Source organism: Oncorhynchus gorbuscha, linkage group LG10 (genome assembly GCF_021184085.1).
Source record: "Oncorhynchus gorbuscha isolate QuinsamMale2020 ecotype Even-year linkage group LG10, OgorEven_v1.0, whole genome shotgun sequence".
In the NCBI taxonomy this organism is placed as follows: Eukaryota; Metazoa; Chordata; class Actinopteri; order Salmoniformes; family Salmonidae; genus Oncorhynchus; species Oncorhynchus gorbuscha.
Genome location: NC_060182.1, coordinates 39,215,574 through 39,230,326, shown reverse-complemented (window position 1 = coordinate 39,230,326; position 14,753 = coordinate 39,215,574). Strand labels below are relative to the sequence as shown.

The following is a 14,753-nucleotide window of genomic DNA, read 5'->3' as shown; positions in this document are numbered from 1 at the left end:
TGGGCCACTCAGGGACTTCTCTTGAAGCCACTCCTGCATTGTCTTGGCTGTGTGCTTAAGATTGTTGTCCTGTTGGAAGGTGAACCTACAACCCAATCTGAGGTCCTGACCTCTGGAGCAGGTTTTCATCAAGGATTTTGCTGTACTTTGTTCCATTCATCTTTGCATTGATCCTGACTAGTTTCCCATTCCCTGCCGCTGAAAATACATCCCCACAGCATGATGCCGCCACCACCATGCTTCTCCGTAGGGATGGTGCCAGGTTTCCTCCAAATGTGACAAGTTCAATCTTGGTTTCATCTGACCAGAGAATCTTGTTTCTCATGGTCTGAGAATCCTTTATGTGCCTTTTGGCAAACTCCAAGCAGGCTGTCATGTGCCTTTTACTGAGGAGTGGCTCCCATCTGGCCACTCTACCATAAATGCCTAATTGGTGGAGTACTGCAGAGTTGGCTGTCCTTCTGGAAGTTTCTCCCATCTCCACAGAGGGACTCTGGAGCTCTGTCAGAGTGACCATCGGGTTCTTGGTCACATCCCTGACCAAGGCCCTTCTCCCCTGATTGCTCAGTTTGGCCGGGCAGCCAGTTCTAGGAAGAGTCTTGGTGGTTCCAAACTTCTTTAATTTAAGAATGACAGAGGCATCTGTTCTTGGGGACCTTCAATGCTGCAGAATATTTTGGGTTACCCTTCCCTAGATTTGTGCTTCGATACAATCCTGTCTCGGAGCTCTACAGACAATTACTACGACCTCATGGCTTTGTTTGTGCTCTGACATGCACTGTCAACTGTGGGACCTTATATAGACAGGTGTGTGCCTTTCCAAATCATTCCCACCAAATCATTCCCAATCAATTGAATTTAGCACAGGTGGACTACAATCAAGTTGTATAAACACCTCAAGGATAATCAATGGAAACAAGATAGACCAGAGCTCAATTTTGAGTCTCATATCAAAGGGTCTGAATACTTATGTCAATAAGGTATCTGTTTTTTGTTTAATACATTTGCAAACATATCTAAAAACATGTTTAGTCTTTTTCATTACGGGGTATCGTGCACATTGCTGGGATTGAAAAAATAAAAAATAATGTTTAAATCCATTTTAGAATAAGGCTGTAACTTCACAAAATGTGGAAAATATCAAGGGGTCTGAATACTTTCCGAAGGCAATAAGTTAATCTTGCATATTACCGAGAAAAGTACGAGAAAAAATGGCAAGCATCAGGAGTAAAAATGTGCATTGACTCACTCTGCGTGCAATGATGGTGTTTAAAATGATCTGAGTTACTACCTCATCTCTGTACCTCACACATACATGTACAATTATCTTTAAGGTCCCTCAGTCGAGCAGTGCATTTCAAACACAGATTCAACCACAAAGACCAGGGAGATTTCCCAATGCCTCGCATAGAAGGGTACCTATTGGTAGATGGGTAAAAAAAAAGATTTTAAAAAAGCAGACATTGAATATCCCTTTGAGCATGGTGAAGTTATTAATTACACTTCGGATGGTATATCGATACACCCAGTCACGACAAAGCTCCCGAGTGGCGCAGCTGTCTAAGGCACCGCATCTCAGCGCAAGTGGCGTCACTACAGTCCCTGGCTCAAATACAGGCTGTATCACATTCGGCCGTGATTGGGAGTCCCATAGGGTGGCGCACAATAGGCCCAGCGTTGTCCGGGTTTGGCCGGGGTAGGCCATTGTTGTAAATAAGAATTTGTTCTTGACTTGCCAAGTTAAATAAAGGTTAAATAAATGTAAAAGATACAGGCATCCTTCTTAACTCAGATACGGGAGAGGAACAAAACTGCTCAGGGATTTCACAATGAGGCCAATGGCAACTATAAAACAGTTAGTGTTTAATGGCTGGGATAGGAGAAGACCGGATGGATCAACTACTAGTGAAAAGAAGGAAGCCTGTACAGAATAAAAATATTCCAAAACATGCATCCTGTTTTTAACAAGGTACGAAAGTAAAACTGCAAAAAATGTGGCAAGGAAATTAACTTTATGTCCTGAATACAAAGCATTATGTTTTGGGCAAATCCAACGCATCACTGAGTACCACTTCATATTTTCAAGCATTGTGGTGGCTGAATCATATTATGGGTATGCTTGTAATTGGAAAGGATTAGGGAGTTTTTGCGGGGGATAAAAATAAACAGAATAGAGCTAAGCACAGGCAAAATCCTAAAGGTGAACCTGGTTGTCTGCTTTCCATCAGACACTGGGAGATACATTTGCCTAAAACAAAGCAAAATATATCCTTGAGTTGCTTACCAAGACGTCGTTGAATGTTCCCTAAGTGGCCTAGTTACAGTTTTGACTTAAAAATCGACTTGAACATTTTTTAGATTTGAAAATGGTTGTCTAGAAATAAATCAACTTGACAGAGCTTGAAGAATAAAACAAATAATGTGCAAATATTGTACAATCCAAGTCTTAGAGACTTGAATTGACTAAGGGGTGTGAATACTTATGTAAATTAGACATTTATGTATTCCATTTAAAAATATAATTGCTAAAATTTTAAAAACATGTTTTCACTTTTTCATTATGGGGTGTCGATTGGTGAGAAAACTTTAATCCATTTAGAATTTAGGCTGCAACAACAAAATGTGGAATAAGTGAAGGGGTATGAACACTTTCTTTTTTATTTTATCCCCTTTTCTTCCCAAGTTCGTGGTATCCAATTGTTAGTAGTTACTATCTTGTCTCATCGCTACAACTCCCGTACGGGCTCGGGAGAGAGGAAGGTCGAGAGTCATGCGTCCTCTGAAACACAACCCAACCAAGCCGCACTTGGTACTAGTTACCAAAGCTCTAACCACCTGCCTTACATTGCACTTCACGAGGAGCCTGCCTGTTATGCGAATGCAGTAAGAAGCCAGGGTAAGTTGCTAGCTAGCATTAAACTTATCTTATAAAAAACAATCAATCATAATCACTAGTTATAACTACACATGGTTGATGATATTACTAGTTTATCTAGCGCGTCCTGCGTTGCATATAATCGATGAGGTGAGCATTCGCGAAAAAGGACTGTCGTTGCGCCAACATGTACCTAACCATAAACATCAATGCCTTTCTTAAAATCAATACACAAATATTTATTTTTAAACTTGCATATTTAGTTAATATTGCCTGCTAACATGAATTTATTTTAACTAGGGAAATTGTGTCACTTCTCTTGCAACAGAGTCAGGGTATATGCAGCAGTTTGGACCGCCTGGCTCATTGCGAACTGTGTGAAGACTATTTCTTCCTAACAAAAACAGCCAACTTCGCCAAACGGGGGACGATTTAACAAAAGCGCACAATCGTTGCACGACTGTACCTAACCATAAACATCAATGCCTTTCTTAAAATCAACACACAGAAGTATATATTTTTAAACCTGCATTTTTAGCAAAAATAAATCCAGGTTAGCAGGTAATATTAACCAGGTTAAATTGTGTCACTTCTCTTGCGTTCATTGCACGCAGAGTCAGGGTATATGCAAGAGTTTGGGCCACCTGGCTCGTGGTGAACTAATTTGCCAGAATGTTACGTAATTATGACATAACATTGTACAACCTTCAATGCAACAGCAATATTTAGACTTAGGGATGCCACCAGTTAGATAAAATACGGAACGGTTCCGTATTTCACAGAAAGAATAAACGTTTTGTTTTTGAAATGATAGTTTCCGGATTCAACCATATTAATGACCAAAGGCTCGTATTTCTGTGTGTTATTATGTTATAATTAAGTATGATTTGATATTTGACAGAGCAGTCTGACTGAGCGATGGTAGGCAGCAGCAGCTCTTCAAGCATTGAGCTGTTTATGACTTCAAGCCTATCAACTCCCGAGATTAGGCTGGTGTAACCGATGTGAAATGGCTAGCTAGTTAGCGGGGTGCACGCTAATAGCGTTTCAAACGTCACTCGCTCTGGGACTTGGAGTAGTTGTTCCCCTTGTGGAGCGATGGGTAATGATGCTTCGAGGGTGGCTGTTGTCGATGTGTTCCTGGTTCGAGCCCAGGTAGGGGCGAGGAGAGGGACGGAAGCTATACTGTTACACTGGCAATACTAAAGTGCCTATAATTTACTCCACTACTTGAGTCATCTCACTCTTTTCACACAATCCTAGCCCTGCCCAGTCACTCAAGGAGCGCATTTCTTGTTGCTCACCAAAAGACAGTTGTGTTCAGTCAATGCAGCACAACAATGTTGATGACAACGATGCCGCTTCCACTTTGCGTCTTAATATAAATCCACTAGCATTCCATAATTTCACTATTAGTTTGTGTCTCTTGCATCTGTAAACATCTAGTTTTCTTAGTAAGCTGTGGCTACATCGTGTTAACCACTAACGCTAAATCATTAGCTAATAAATGTACTGAGTCAGAGCAAATGTAGATAGCTATACAGCCTGATACCAGTGATGGTGTAGGCCTAAATCAGCATGTTGTTTGTGCGACAGTATCTTCTAAACGAAAGAGGATTTGGTGAAGCATGAATATGTTAGCTAAAAGAAAGCATTTCATGTAGCCAAAGACTATAGGGTCCCCTAGGAAAAACACAGACCAACACTTTGGTTCCTACCCTGTTACAATAACTCCTCCCTGGCATTTTTATTCGTTGTCATGTGAAACACTGTATTCAAAGTGCCTACTATTATGTTCCAACTATAGAATTATACATCATTCAATTTCCATGACAAGTTTTTAAAAATCTAAATCACAAGTCAAATCGCAATTGCAACATTTGGTAAAAATAAGGCAAAGATATTTTGCCAATATCATGCAGCCCTACGTGGCAGTGTGGAAACAATCTCAAATGAGTGTAGGAAATGCAGTAATTGATTAAAATGTAGAAAATAAGTTTAACTGAACAGAATAAAGCAAATCAGAATGAAGAAAGACCCATTGGAATCACTTAGAATGTATGTGTTGCCACCCTAGTGTCACTCACTACTTATAAAGCAATATTGAATTTTCATTAATCTAAACCATAAAATACTGTCAAATTATATTTTGGCCATATCGCCAAGCCCTAATAAAGAATGATAGTAAAAAGCAAACTCACTCCATCCTTCATTGAATCAGATGACTCATTCATCACAAAACCAACTGATATTGCCATCTACTTTCATTTGCAAGATTAGCAAACTTAGGCAATGCCAACAACAAACTCTGAACCTACACAGCCATTCATAACTCAAATTATGACAGACAAGCATTGTAAAAAAAAAATCCATTAAGAGAGTGTGTAAGCATTGAAAAAATGATTGTTGTCAATCAACAATGACAAGCCATCTGGGGCTGGATGGAAATTTACTGAGAATGATAGCGGACTATATTGCCACTCCTATTTGCCATCTCTTTAATCTAAGCCTGCAGAACAGTAAATGCCCTCAGGCCTGGAAGGAAGCAAAAGTCATTCCACTACAGAAGAAAAGCAAAGCAGGGAGGGGCACTCAACATGTACAGCACTTACACAAATGACTGATGATTGGCTGAAATAAATGTATGAGAAGCTAGTAGTTGTTTTTTCAAAAAATGCTTTATTGTCAATTGAGAGTTCCCTATTTAACACAACACAGAAGGTGTGCTTTAATGGAAGCCTCTACAACATAATCCAGGTAGAGTCGGGCATTCCCCAGGACAGTTGTCTAGGCCCCTTACTTTTTTCAATCTTTACTAATGACCTGCCACTGTTACTGAGTAAAGCCTGTGTGTCTATGTACGCTGATGACTAAACAGTATACACATAAGCTACCACAGCAAGTTAAATCACTGCAATACCTAAAGAACTGCAGTCCGTTTTAGAATGGGTGGAAAGTAATAAGATAGTACTAAATATTTCAAAAACGAAATACATTTTATTTGGGACAAACCATTCAACTAAATCTTGAAATGAATGTGAAAATTGAGCAACTCAAGGAGACTAAACTGCTTTGAGTAACCCTGGATTGTAAACTGGCATGGTCAAAACATATTGATGCAACAGTAGCTAAGATGGGGAGAGGTCTGTTTGTATAAAGCGCTTCTCTGCTTTCTTGACATTGCTCAGCAAAACAAGTTCTACAGGCCCTAGTTTTGTTCACACCAGGACTACTCCCCAGTCAAATGGTCAAGTGCCACCAAGAGAAACATAGGCAAATTACAGTTGGCCCAGAACAGAGCAGCACAGCTGACTCTTAAATATACCCAGAGAGCTAACATCAATGACATACATGTCAATCTCTCCTGGCTCAAAGTAGAAGAGAGATTGACTGCATCAATACTTGTCTTTGTGAGGGATTTTAACATGTTGAAAGCACCAAGCTGTCTGTTCAAAGGACTAGCACAAAGCTCAGAGACCCATGCATACACCACAAGACATGTCACCAGGGGTCTCTTGCCCCAGGACACTCCCCATATCCAGAAGAGACTCCGGAAAACACACACTACTGCACAGAGCCATGACTTCATGGAACTATATTCCACATCAAGTAACTCTTGCGAGCAGTAAAATCAAATCTAAAGAACAGAAAACTACACCTTATGGAATAACACAGACTGTAAAGAGACACAGGCACACACACACACACACACACACATTAATATTGTTTTATGGCATTATTATTAGAGGTCGACCGATTAGGATTTTTCAACGCCGATACAGATTATTGGAGGACCAAAAAAAGACGATACCGATTAAAAATCGGCCGATATTTATTTATTTATTTGTAATAATGACAATTACAACAATACTGAATGAACACTTATTTTAACTTAATATAATACATCAATACAATCAATTTAGCCTCAAATAAATAATGAAACATGTTCAATTTGGTTTAAATAATGCAAAAACAAAGTGTTGGAGAAGAAAGTAAAAGTGCAATATGTGCCATGTAAGAAAGCTAACGTTTCAGTTCCTTGCTCAGAACATGAGAACATATGAAGGCTGGTGGTTCCATTTAACATGAGTCTTCAATATTCCCAGGTAAGAAGTTTTAGGTTGTAGTTATTATAGGAATTATAGGACTATTTCCCTCTATACCATTTGTATTTCATTAACCTTTGACTATTGGATGTTCTTATAGGCACTTTAGTATTGCCAGTGTTACAGTATAGCTTCTGTACCTCTCCTCGCTCCTCCCTGGGCTCGAACCAGCAACACAATGAAAACAGCCACCATCGAAGCAGCGTTAACCATGCAGAGCAAGGGGAACAACTACTAGAAGGCTAAGAGCGAGTGACGTTTGAAATGCTATTAGCGCATGCTAACTAGCTAGCCATTTCACTTTGGTTACACCAGCCTCATCTTCGGAGTTGATAGTCTTGAAGTCATAAACAACGCAATGCTTGACGCACAATGAAGAGCTGCTGGCAAAACGCACAAAAGTGCTGTTTGAATTCATGTTTACGCGCCTGCTTATGCCTACCACCACTCAGTCAGATACTTAGATACTTGTATGCTCAGTCAGATTATATGTAATGCAGGACACGCTAGATAATATCTAGTAATATCGTCAACCATGTGTCGTTAACTAGTGATTATGATTGATTGTTTTTTATAAGATAAGTTTAATGCTAGCTAGCAACTTACCTTGGCTTACTGCATTCGCGTAACAGGCAGTCTCCTTGTGGAGTGCAACGAGAGAGAGAGGCAGATCGTTATTGCATTGGACGAGTTAACTGTAGGGTTGCAAGATTGGATCCCCCGAGCTGACAAGGTGAAAATCTGTCGTTCTGCCCCTGAACAAGGAAGTTAATCCACCGTTCTTAGGCCGTCATTGAAAATAAGAAAGTGTTCTTAACTGACTTGCCTAGTTAAATGAAAAGTACAAAAAAAATAAAAAATACAATTTTAAAATTTATTTTACAAAAAAATACATACAAAAAATATATATATATTTGGTGCCCAAAAATACAATTCCGATTGTTATGAAAACTTGAAATAGGCCATTCCGATTAAATCGGTAGACCTCTAGTTATTATACACTTTGTGTTGTGGCGTAATGATGTTGTATGATGTATATTTTTTGTGGTTGGTATATTTTTTGTGTGATGTGCCTTAATGTGCTTGGAACCCAGGAAGAGTGGCAGAGGAACCAATGGGATAGTCCTAAAAGTGCAAATTCTGCCTATCTGGCAATTTAGCAAGCTCAATCACATTAAGTTTTTGAAAGAAAACACTATTTGAACCCAGATTCTGGGCTGGATCCCACGTGATTATTCACAGTCTGAAACTGAACGCCTTGGGTTTTTGAGTGAAAGTCCAGGTCTCACTCACCTGTTCTCCTCCGCACTCATTCGAGGAAACTTTTTGTTCAGTTCAGTTCAATCTCTAGGCTTTTACATTACTGGCTGTACTGCACTTGACACTTGACAGGTTCAAATACATTAGTAGAAGGTACTTAAAAGCTTATAAATGTCTGAATGAAAGATTCACAGACGCAGCTGTGCTTAGATAGGCTGATGAAATTGGAATGGACTTTGAATGGATTGAAATGGAATTCAAATAAAAATGTTGAAATAAGTGGAATGCCACAAATCCCAGATGTTCTTCTGCTGGATTCACAGAAGACAGATCGGCCTAGATTTGAGTGCACAGGGGCAGTGTCTGACGAAGGTGAAATTATTTCCTTGTGAAAGCATAATGAGGAAACATGAGGATACTAGTGACGCATACTCTGAAAGGCAAATGACCTTTATGGGAAAGAATGCCCCCAAACTTTCAATATCTGGGGGAATTTCACAGGATGTGCGTCACGCCGAATGAGAATTGAGAACCGGATCACATAAAGTATGGATGTGGAGTTCTTTAAAGATCACTTCTCAACTTCTAACTGTAAATGTCAAACTCATTTAATCTAACTTGCAGATAGCCATCAGACTCCAACTGTGACTAGCATTTGAGAATGATTTTGGTTACCCTTTTCTTTGATAAAAAGGGATCCGGTTCTGAGAAACTCTGGTATCTTGCTTGGAAAATGGCCTCTAGCTTGCGCACATACACATCTCATGTAGGTCAGGAGCATGAGGAACATCACTTTCAACAACATGTCAGCACTGACGCTACTAAGAAAAGCGTTCTGCATGAAATTACACTGAACTGTTATAATATTCTCATATTAGGCCAAGTTTACAACCTAAGTTTAGTATGGTAACATGTTACCTACTTAAAAGGATTTGTAAAGGGGTTATACAGTAAGTAGGCCTAGCATTTAAACAATTATCAACTACTTATAAACCCTTTACCCTTAATCTATACCTCAAGGCTCATGGATTTGATCGCATATTTGCTTGAATTTGAAGAGAAAAAAATCTGGGAAATTTGGATAACTAGAGCCACTATCAACTTGCTGTGGAGTCATGGAGACAAGCTGTTAAAGAGGCAAATCCTAGATGCTGGCCTTCTAGGCAGAATACTCTGTCCAGTGTCTGTGTTCTTTTGCAAATCTTAATAATGTATTTTTAGTGGTCAGTCCGAGATATGGATTTTTCTTTGCAACTCTGTCTAGAAGGCAAGCAAGTAGCCTCTTTACTGTTGACGTTCAGACTGGTGTTTTGCGGGTACTTTTTAATGAAGCTGCCAGTTGAGGACTTGTGAGTCGTCTTTTTCTCAAACTAGACACTCTAATATACTTGTCCTCTTGCTCAGTTGTGCACCGGGCCCTCCCACTCATCTTTCTATTTTGGTTAGAGCCAGTTTTTGCTGTTCTGTGAAGGGAGTAGTACACAAGGTTCAAATCAAATCAAATTGTATTTGTCACATACACATGGTTAGCAGATGTTAATGAGAGTGTAGCGAAATGCTTGTGCTTCTAGTTCCGACAATGCAGTAATAACCAACAAGTAATCTAACTAACAATTCCAAAACTACTGTCTTATACACAGTGTAAGGGGATAAAGAATATGTACATAAAGATATATGAATGAGTGATGGTACAGAGCAGCATAGGCAAGATACAGTAGATGGTATCGAGTACAGTATATACATATGAGATGAGTATGTAAACAAAGTGGCATAGTTAAAGTGGCTAGTGATACATGTATTACATAAGGATGCAGTAGATGATATAGAGTACAGTATATACGTATGCATATGAGATGAATAATGTAGGGTATGTAACATTATATAAGGTAGCATTGTTTAAAGTGGCTAGTGATATATTTACATCATTTCCCATCAATTCCCATTATTAAAGTGGCTGGAGTTGAGTCAATGTCAGTGTGTTGGCAGCAGCCACTCAATGTTAGTGGTGGCTGTTTAACAGTCTGATGACCTTGAGATAGAAGCTGTTTTTCAGTCTCTCGGTCCCAGATCTTCAGTTTATTGGCAATTTTTCACATGGAATATCCTTCATTTCTCAGAACAAGAATAGACTGACGAGTTTCAGAAGAAAGTCCTTTGTTTCTGGCCATTTTGAGCCTCTATTCGAACCCACAAATGCTGATGCTCCAGATACTCAACAAGTCTAAAGAAGGTCAGTTTTATTGCTTCTTATCAGAACAACCGTTTTCAGCTGTGCTAACATAATTGCAAAAGGGTTTCTAATGATCAATTAGCCTTTTAAAATGATAAACTTGGATTAGCAAACAACTTGCCATTGGAACACAGGAGTGATGGTTGCTGATAAATGGGCCCCTGTACGCCTATGTGGATATTCCATAAAACATTTTTTTTTTTTATCAGCCGTTTCCAGCAATAGTCATTTACAACATTAACAATGTCTACATTGTATTTCTGATCAATTTGATGTTATTTTAAATTGACAAAGTGTTTTTCTTTCAAAAACAAAAAAACTTTTGAACGGTAGTGTATCCTCCAAACACCGGCTTCGAGGGCATTATCACGTTTATACAACGGGTTACCAATATATTCAAATAATGATATACATATTTTCATGGAAAGAAAATATTTTGATGAATTTATTCATACTATTTCATCCTTCATACTCCCGACACAAATCTAGGGTTGCTACCCAAGCCAGCAGGTCGTTCGTTCTATCGGTTCGGTTGACAGTCATCGAGTCTTTTTGTTCTGTATATATGGACAGTCATTTGTTCTATTGCCATACATACAGCACCAGTCAAATGTTTGGACACACCTACGCATTGCAGGGTTTTTATTTATTTATACATTGTAGAATAATAGTGAAGACACGAAAACTCTGAAATAACATGTGGTCCTTCTGTAGCTCAGTTGGTAGAGCATGGCGCTTGTAACGCCAGGGTAGTGGGTTCGATTCCCGGGACCACCCATACGTAGAATGTATGCACACATGACTGTAAGTCACTTTGGATAAAAGCGTCTGCTAAATGGCATATATTATTATTATTATTATTATTATTATTGAATCATGTAGTAACCCAAAAGGTGTTAAACAACTCAAAATATATTTTACATTTGAGATTCTTCAAAGTAGCCACCCTTTGCCTTGATGACACCTTTGCACACGCTTGGCATTCTCTAAACCAACTTCACCTGAAGGAGTTCCCGCATATGCTCTACAATTGTTGGCTGCTTTTCCTTCACTCTGTGCTCCAACTCATCCCGAACCATCTCAATTAGGTTTGGATAATGTCTAGATGTTTTTTATAGTGGAGATCAAGTTTATAAATTGCCTGGCTGGACTGATGAGACAGTGGATTGCACAGTCAAATGGAACAGAGTAAATAGGCATTTTAACGTCATAGCTTTAGCCGTTGATAACTTGTGGAATAGACAGCGGCTGGAATCCGATTTTAACCAATCAGCATTCAGGATTTTTATTTAACTAGGCAAGTCAGTTAAGAACAAATTCTTATTTACAATGATGCCTAGGAACAGTGGGTTAACTGCCTTGTTCAGGGGCAGAATGACAAGTTTTACCAGGGATTCGATCTAGCAACCTTTCGGTTACTGGCCTGGCCCAATGCTCTAACCACTAGGCTACCTGCTGCCCCTATTAGCATTAGACCCACCCATTGTACAATTGAAAATAATAACTGCTTAGAAGCGTGCAAGGCACACACATTTCAAAAGATAAGGCTATCATCATCATCTAAGGATACTAATCATTGGTGAAAATAAAACGGGTGTTAACACTTACCTCAAAGTAGCAGTTTCCCTTTGATAAGGGACGGGGAGCCACATAGCAGCCAACCTCATCAGAGTTCCCTTGATAGCTGAAGAGAAATAACAAGGAAACACTTTCACTCAGACATCTGCAAATTGCAAAACTAAGCTGAATTTAGTTGTCGTATAATAATAGTCATAATTGTTTTAATATATTCAGTTTTAGGAGAAGGGGTATTCAATGTTATATTCAAGTAGAAACACTTAACCAAAAGCAGTTTTTCCATTTTCACATTATTTTACAAGCAGAACGGCACGGTTGGGAGAAGCTTAAATTTCCAACATTTCTAAACAATCTAAACCATTATTTTTTGAGACAGAGGTGTCACCAAAGCTGTGTTGTATTAAGTACTGTATGTCGTAGTTGTATTCATTAGGTACAGTGCCTTCGGAAACTATTCAGATCCCTTTCCTTTTTTCCAGTTATGTTACAGCATTACTCAAAAAAAATATATATATATATATAATTTCTTTATTTTTATTGCAAAAAAATCTAAAAACCTGTTTCTGGAAAATTTGCGAATGTATTGAAAATACATAAGTATTCAGACCTTTTGCTAGGGGGAAATTCCGCTCAAGGGCATCCTGTTTCCAGTCCACCTGTGGTAAATGTTGTTTATATGTTGTTTATACTGTGGTAAAGATGTTTATACAACTTGATTGGAGTCCATCTGTGCTAAATTCAATTGAAAGGACATGATTTGGAAAGGAACACACCCGGTCTATATAAAGGTCCCACAATTGACAGTGCATGTCAGAGCAAAAACCAAGCCATGATGTCGAAGGAATTCTCCGTAGAGCTCCGAGACAGGATTGTGTCGAGGCACAGATCTAGGGAAGGGAACCAAAACATTTCTGCAGCATTGAAGGTCCCCAACAACACAGTGGCCTCCATCCTCCTTAAAAGGAAGAAGATTGGAACCACCAAGACTCTTCCTAGGGCTGGCCGCCGGGGCAAACTGAGCAATCGGGGGAGAAGGGCCGCCCGGGCAAACTGAGCAATCGGGGGAGAAGGGCCTTGGACAGGGAGGGGACCAAGAACCCGGTGGTCACTCTGACAGAACTCCAGAGTTCCTCTGTGGAGATGGGAGAAACTTTCATACGGACAACCATCTCCGCAGCACCAAATCAGGTCTTCGTGTTAGTGGCCAGACGGCAGTCACTCCTCAGTAAAAGGCACATGACAGCCACTTGGAGTTTGCCAAAAGGCACCTAAAGACTAGACCATGATACATTATATCATCTGGTCTGATGAAACCAAGATTGAACTCTTTGGCCTGAATGCCAAGCATTACCTTTGGAAGAAACCTGGCACCATACCTAAAGTGAAGCATGTTGGTGACAGCATCATGCAGTGGGGACGTTTTTCAGCGGCAGGGACTGGGAGACTTGTCAGGATCGAGCAAAAGACGAATGGAGCAAAGTACAGATAATTCCTTGATGAAAGGATCTCAGGACCTCAGACTGGGTCGAAGGTTCACCTTCCAGCAGGACAACAAACCTTAGCACACAGCCATGACAAGTGTCTTCAGGACAAGTCTCTGAATTTCCTTGAGTGGCCCAGCTTGACCCCGGACTTGAACCCCATCGAACATCTCTGGAGAGACCTGAAAATAGCTGTGTAGCAACACTCCACATCCAACCTGATAGCTTGAGAGGATCTGTAGATGAAAGAAACTCCCCAAATTACAGGTGTGCCAAGCTTGTCACGTCATTTCATAAATTAGCAAACATTTCTAAAAACCTGTTTTGCATTGTCATTATTGGGTTGTGTGTGTAGATGGATGAGGGGAAAAAAGTATTTAATCAATTTTAGAGTAAGGCTGTAAGGTAACAAAATGTGGAAAAGGTCAAGGGGTCTGAATACTTTCCAAAGGCACTGTATGTCTTTCAAAGTGGCATTACAAGCACAAAACATTAACAAAAAATGACAATTATGACAACTGTGCCCATTTGAATGCCAATTAATCGTTACCCCAAAATCTATTACTGTCAGGGCCCTAGTTTGGAGTTAACTTTCTAGCTAATTGGCTGTTATACTTCATCCAATTATGTGGGGAGGTCAAAATAATGAAAATCGATCTACCAAATCAATTCATTTTAAAATGTTGATCACTTGTCCTTGCCATTATAATTCAGTGGATAGGACATATGGAAAAAACTTGTTTTGCTAACATGGGGGTCCCTGGGTCACCGGATTCTCTGGGCGGGGTCCCTGAGCAATAGGTTGAATACCCCTGGTTTAGATAGCTGGCTAGACCAACTTCCCAATCTAAAAAGAAATTGCTGACATGGGCTAATTGAGTGACTTTCAGTGACTGACACTAAAACAGAAAAAACACATTTCAAAATTTCACCTTGTGTATTCTACTACTCTAACTCAACAGCAAGTTGAGAACATGACGGAGTTTCAAAAAAAGTACAAATATATATTTGGGGGGGCACCAGTTGCCCAGCCCTGTTATAGATGCACCATATTTTAATGAAAGACTATCAGATAGGCCTACATGCAAAAGAGTTTCATAAAGCTTAAACACATTCAATAAACAATCACAAGTCTTTAAAGCCCCCATACAGTACATCAAACAAAGTGATCATAAACATTGACACTGTATATGACATGAGCTTTATGAAATCAACTAAAATTG

At 39.5% G+C, this 14,753-nt stretch overlaps 2 protein-coding genes across 3 annotated transcripts in view; one reads left to right on the top strand and one right to left on the bottom strand.

The window, feature by feature from the left end:
* The window catches only part of igfbp6b (insulin-like growth factor binding protein 6b), an 89,234-nt gene that overhangs the window by 52,305 nt on the left and 22,176 nt on the right, over positions 1-14,753 (top strand). The gene's annotated exons all lie outside the window — the stretch shown is intronic.
* The window catches only part of spryd3 (SPRY domain containing 3), a 98,897-nt gene that overhangs the window by 67,945 nt on the left and 16,199 nt on the right, over positions 1-14,753 (bottom strand). For both annotated transcript variants that reach the window (XM_046366022.1, XM_046366023.1), the window contains exon 3: positions 12,080-12,155. In XM_046366022.1, coding sequence (XP_046221978.1) covers positions 12,080-12,155 — 76 coding nt within the window. The remainder of the gene's footprint in view (positions 1-12,079; positions 12,156-14,753) is intronic.